The sequence below is a fragment of the Phragmites australis genome, chromosome 13 (assembly GCF_958298935.1).
Source record: "Phragmites australis chromosome 13, lpPhrAust1.1, whole genome shotgun sequence".
In the NCBI taxonomy this organism is placed as follows: domain Eukaryota; kingdom Viridiplantae; phylum Streptophyta; class Magnoliopsida; order Poales; family Poaceae; genus Phragmites; species Phragmites australis.
In genome coordinates this window covers 25,744,309-25,750,625 of record NC_084933.1, presented here as the reverse complement: position 1 = coordinate 25,750,625, position 6,317 = coordinate 25,744,309, and the positions used below count along the sequence as shown (strand labels likewise).

Sequence of the window (6,317 nt, the reverse complement as noted above, 5' to 3'; positions counted from 1 at the left end):
CCCGTTGGTTTGTGTTTGATAATGGAAGCGACGCAACGGACGTACGGGTCTTGCAATTGGAATCGCAGCCGAAGGACGTAGCCTGAAGGCGGCATGAATTAAACTGGAAGCGTATACGTGCGTCGTAGCCAGTGCCATCAGCCTTTCCGTCATGCACTTAGCAACGTCGAGTCGTCTTGGCGATGCCTACTAGGCTACTGCAAAATGGCAACGGGTAACGCTGCAGGCGTTCGCATTTCTTTTCTATCGATATGATTCGAAAGAGACATGGACGCCGCAGCTCGATCGGGGGCGGCCGCGAACAACAGATAATTGCATGCCTAAGAGATAAACTTGAATTATGAAAATCCGGCGACCTGTCCATGCGTGCATGCAAGTGGCTTAAAAATCTAAACCTTTCAGCATAGAAGATAATTGTAGTGACAGGACCGGACGTTGGAAAACCAATAAAGATGGGTCCTGATGATAGAGAACATACGAAAAATATATAAGGGTGCATATCGAGTGCAAATGCACCAACTTTTGGAAATGGCGCATGGAAGGAAGGACGTATGGCCTATGAGAGTGAAGTGCCGGTACTTATATATGGTACCTATATATTTTCATATTTGTTCACTTTCCGAATTGAAGTTCCTTTGAACCTTACATATATCCATGCTTTTTCAAGAAACTTTATGCTAATTTCATTCACGAGATACTCATCAGTATACACATCACGTTAGGCTATCTCCAGCAGCTACCTTAAATTTTCATCCTCAAAAACACTATTACAGCATCCTCTATCACTATTACAGCATCCCTTGTTTTTTCATCTTCAGCAGCTACCCCATTTTCTATCTTCTACTCCTATTTTTCTCTCGCGAGGCCCGCTATCAGCTCTATGAACAGTGTAATACAGTACTGCTACAGTACCCGACGCGTTTTTCTGCCTCCCGCCCACTGGCAGCCCTGCGAGCAGTGTTGCTACAGTACCCATCTCTCCACAACACTGTAGCGCTGGATGAGGTAGCTGCTCGAGTGCAATTTCCAGTGCCACCCTACTTTACAGAGTACTGTAGCACTGGATAAGCCTTAGCTCCAAACATATATAGTTTACCGAGTAACGCTATATCTATAAAAAGTTTTACAAAAATTCTACTTACTCCTTACATGACAGCATCTTATTGCATTATAGTTTATACTACCTCCGTTCTTAAATAAATATCATCCCAAAATATGTGCAGTCAAATTTTAGAAATTTTGATCATTAATATTCACAAAATTATTAGAATTAGGTATATAAAAATGTTAGTAGTAAATATATTATAAAAAATACTTTAACATCATCTAATTAATTTTTTATCAATTTTTATCAAAAGATAGTAATCAAAAGTAATAAAAGATACTCTAAATGACCAGGAAAAAAGAACAGAGGTAATACACTGTACTTCATTTAGGTCAGGAGCAGCTGAGCTCCTTTAGTCTAGTAGTACTCTAGTAGTCTAGTCTAGTCTAGTCATCCAGTAGACATAATAAATAATGTAATCGCAATACATAAAAATAAACTGGAATCACGGAAGCACGATTATTAACAATTGACTCTAAAGTTGACAGACAGAGCAAAGGCCGCAAACTAAAGAGTAATCAATCCTAGGCACTTGACATATCAGCCCAATGGGATGCAGCATTCATGTGTCCAGCCATGGCAAGCAAGAGACGAGCTAGCTGTGATTTGTCTCGAAAGATGAGCATTGCTAGTTCATTGGAGACACCTCTAGGGCTCGCCCAAGTACCATGGGACACGAACTTGATACTAGTATATTGTAATGACCCAACTGGAATCAATCATTGACTCCTACTGCACCATACGGGTCGAGCCGACCCATTGGCAGATTGGCTGATCAAGTGATGCGCTAGCTGCCGCTTCGTCTCAGATTCTTGGATCCATGGCGATGAACGGTTGACTCGAACGGGAGATGATTCCTTCCACGCGAGCTGCGAGGTGTGATTGGGCGGGAGTGCAACATACACCAACCAATGCACGTACGACGGCCATCTCTCTCAATCGGAACTCTGACATGTCGTGAACAGAAGCAGTACTATGATTTTACTAGTTTATTTCGAAACAATAATTTTAGCAATCTGTACTACTACTTTATGATGACTAGGGCTGGCTTTTGGTGGCCTCGAAATTGTGCCATCTTCTCGAGGCTCCAAGGAGTGGAATTGAGCGGGCAAGTCTTTTTTAATGCCGAGTGCCGGTGCCGCCGATGCCGATGCCGATGCCATCCGTCGCACACGCGAGCCGAGCCACTGGAATCTCTGTGCACTTCCGGCCGGGTCTAATCATGCGCGCTGCAGGTGGATCCACATGGACTCGCGCGCCTGCCTGCCCTGCCCCTGCCGGCCTGGAACCAATTGCCGGAAGCAGAGGACGAATCTTTCTTCTCACGGGCCTGCCAGTGCTGAACTAGCTTCACGTTTACAGATTTATGATTTGGGAACCACCGGTTGTCCTCTGCACCTACTTGATTCATTCATGCGTCACCTCTCTCGAGCAATCACCGATTACTCCCTGCATTCATCCTTGCGGCCTCAGCCAATGGTTGTGAAAGTGTTGCGCGCTAAGAGGGTTCATTCGCAAGATTCCTTACCAGAGCTGTCGTTGAACAAAATCTCACTCTTCTACGTTATGATAACGCATGTGTCTTACTAGTCAGACTGCGGTCTTATTACGGAAATCACGTGCTACAATTTGATTACCTTTCCACAATTGCACGAGAGGAAGGAGGTCACTTTACGCCCGAGCCGACGTCCCCCTGGACGCATGGTTGGGAGAAGCCACGCGACTTGGACCCGGTGTTACTGGTTAGCCCGTGCCGGTGACTCGGTCGTCACGCGGCACGGCTGGCTTCCCTGGACCAGACACTGACCCTGACGGAGGCCGGAGCGAGCTGCAGCGAAAGCCGTGAACGGTTTGTTTCGCTTTCTGAAAAGTTATCCTTTTTTTCTTTTGAGAAATGTCCGATAAGTTCTTTCATATTAGTACTAGATATTTTTCCGTCTCTGTGACAACAATCAGCAAAAATCTTTACATGCTAATTAGCAAATGGTGAACAAAATTGTCACTCAGTCAGCCTCTGATCCCCCCCCCCCCCCCCCGCGGCCAAAATATTGGAAAAAATGAGGGGAAAAGCATACAGTACAGTACACACGCGGCTCGCGATGTAGCTATCAACACCGAACACTGTGACCATGCGGTTGCTCGATGTCCGTGTCGATAAGCAAGCGCGACTTCTCGTCTCCGCCGTCCGCGGCAGCTTTGTCGTTGCTGTCCTTGGTGACGGCGCCTGCGCCGGTGAGCTGCCTAGAGCGTTTGGCCTCGCCGGTCCAGTCCGTCTGGGCGATGACTAGAAGCATGCGCACCATGCAGGTGGCCTGCGCCGCGAGGAGGCCGAACCACAGGCCCTTGAAGTCATAGTGGAGCCAGAACGCCAGGACCAGCGCCACCGGCGTCCCCACGAGGTAGAACGACCGGAGGTTGATGCTGGCGGCGTCCTTGGGCCTGGCGCTTCCGCGCAGCACGCCGCACCCGGTCGTCTGTGGGCAGTTACCGAGCTCGCACAGGCCCAGAATCGGCAGCACCGACGCGGTGAGCGCGATGATCGCGGGGTCGGCCGTGAACATGCTCGCCCACACGTTCCGCACAAGGAAAGCGAACGCGGAGGCGAAGGCGCCGAACGCGAACCCGATCATGAGCCCCACCGTGGCGGCGCGGCTCGCCTCCTCGGGCTGGCCCGCGCCGAGCTCGTTGCTGACGCGGGTGGACACGCCGAAGCTGAGCGACGAGGGGAAGATGTATATGAGCGATGTGGTCTGGATCAGGATGCCCATGGACGCCACCGTAGCCTGCGGGTTCAGAAGCAGGCCGCACAGCAGGATCATGATCTCGTACCACCACCACTCGAGACAGACGCTGATGCAGCTCGGCAGGGCGAGGCTAATGAGCTCGGCCCAGCCCCGCAAGCTCTCGCCGGAGAGGACGAAGCCGCCGGTGCGCTTGTGGACGCCTTTGAAGAAGATGTAAGCGAGGAGCAAGAGGAGAAGGTTCAAGTTCGCCAGCACGGAGGCGAATGCCACCCCCTTGATGCCGAGGCCGAGGACGGTGACGAGCACATAGTTGATGGGCAGGTGGATGGCAATAGCGAGCGTGGCGCAGACCGTGAGCGGTAGGTTGATAGACTGCGTCCGGAGGTATATCCGCACAGGGTGGAGAAATGCCTGGAGGACGAGGTCAGGGAGCGAGGCGAGAATGTAGGTCTCAGCGACCGCAGCTATGCCAGCGTCCTGGCCGCAGAGGAGGAGGAGAGGCCGCATGTTCACCCACAGGCCACCAATGGGGACGGCGGCCGCGACGAGGAGGAGCACCGTCCTCTGCATGGTGATGCCAAGGAGGAAGTAATTGCCCGCGCCGAATGCCTGCCCGCATATCGGCTCCATGCCCATGGCCAGGCCGGAGAGAACAGAGTAGCCGGTGATGTTGGCAAAGCCGATGGCGAGGGACCCGCCAGCAAGGGCCAGCCCGCCGAGACGACCGAGGAAGAGCATCGAAATCATCGACCGGAGGTAGAGAAGGAGCCCGGTCAGGATCATCGGGAATGCGAGGCCAAGAATGGACCGCGCCTCCTCCCGAGCCGCGCTGGTCGACACCGATGGCGTCTTCGGGAACGCGACGCCCAAAGAAACAGACCAGGCTTCCTTCACCGCCTTGGCGAACCGCCCGGGCGGCTTGCTCGTGAGCACCGGCACCGCCGCCGCCTCGTCAGCGGGCACCTGGATGACGACCTCCCCCGCTTTGGCGAGCAAGGGGGCGATGATGACGCAGCCCGCATCCCCATCGGGGTGCTGCGCGTCATCCCGGCACGCCACGGTGGCGTCTCCTTCGCAGAACGTCATAGCCGCCGAAACAGAGGAATGCTCTGCTCTGTTCGTTGCCCGCGCGCGCGTGCGGTTTCGTGAGGGAGTAAAAACCTTTGCGGCGCTGGTAACTCCCAGGCAATTTACAAGATCGTACGCAGTTTTGTGTGGGGGAGGCAGGGGGAAGAGAAGTTTTTTTCCGCTTGTCTCCCCTCTGGAGGCTGGGGTGCTTGGCTGGAGGAGTCGTGAGCCGCGGGGGGACGGGAAGCCCCGCGAGGCCTTCTTATAGGGGTTGGAGGGGAAAGGGAAAGGCTCGGTGGTCGCACCACTGGCACGGCGTCTTGCGAGGGCTGTAACAATTTATCTCTTATAATATAATTATAGTATTTTTATTTTTTTATCTCACCTATTTTTTACTTTTTTTAGTCTTATTACTCTTTAAATGCATAATTAGCTTTCGTAAACAGTGATATAGGTGGGAGAGAGTGTACTTTAAATGTAGAGTACCCAACCAACAGTATCACTGTAGCATCAGGTACTATTGCTGCTGGAGAAGAAAATAAGGATCAGGATCGGCAAAAAGTACATAAACAGCACAGTACAGGGATGCAGATCGGCAAATACCGATGCTGCTCGTTGTTATATATTTTTCCGCAAGGTGCCGCCCACACGAATTATATTTCTTTCCTTCATGAGTTCTTTGAGAATAGATTGTACAATATCTACCTGTAAGAGTATTAAACTATTTTTGTAAAATATGTATCTAGTTTATATCCAAGACACATATGTTGGTTGTACTTTCAGTACTACCATTTATATTCCGCTTCAGTTACGCACTTACTATTTTATAACTTCAGTAACTTGCATTGATTAACATGTTAGTACTTATCACTGCTCCTGGGCAATAAAATCTTATTGTTTTGACATTTAGAAGTTATTTTTTTCTTAAGAGAGTTACTCTTTTACAGCTATTAGATTTAATTTAAACTAACAAGGTGGTTTGCGTTAATAGCGTGGTAGTCTCGTTGTAATATTCTATAACGATAATATTTGATTAATTGGACTCTTTATTTATATATTTAATTTTTATAATAATTTAATTTTTTAAGATTATATTTGATATGGATACTTCTTTTTTCTATTCCAACCCCAATTTCAATTATTGTTCTCATAAACAATCAATTATTGTTTATTTTATTTTCTTTAGGCTCTTTATTTAGATATTTTGCTTCTCAACCTATATGGAAATCGAATTGCTATTTTTTTATAATTTTGAATTTTGAATTTAGCTATTTATTAGTTATATTTGATTAGACTCTTTGATTTAATCTAGTTCATTAAATATTCGTAATAATGAGTAGTCTAGGTTATTTTTTTAACTTGGTAATTTTGTAATCTTCGTCTTGGAATAAAAGGAATTG

At 48.6% G+C, this 6,317-nt stretch overlaps 1 protein-coding gene across 1 annotated transcript; it reads right to left on the bottom strand.

The window, feature by feature from the left end:
* Positions 1-1,550: 1,550 nt before the first annotated feature.
* On the bottom strand, positions 1,551-5,166 carry LOC133888240 (protein DETOXIFICATION 49-like). Its single transcript, XM_062328403.1, has one exon. It carries the CDS (start codon positions 4,933-4,935, stop codon positions 3,214-3,216), a length of 1,722 nt encoding a protein of 573 aa, XP_062184387.1. The 5' UTR covers positions 4,936-5,166; the 3' UTR covers positions 1,551-3,213.
* Between the last annotated feature and the right edge of the window lie 1,151 nt (positions 5,167-6,317).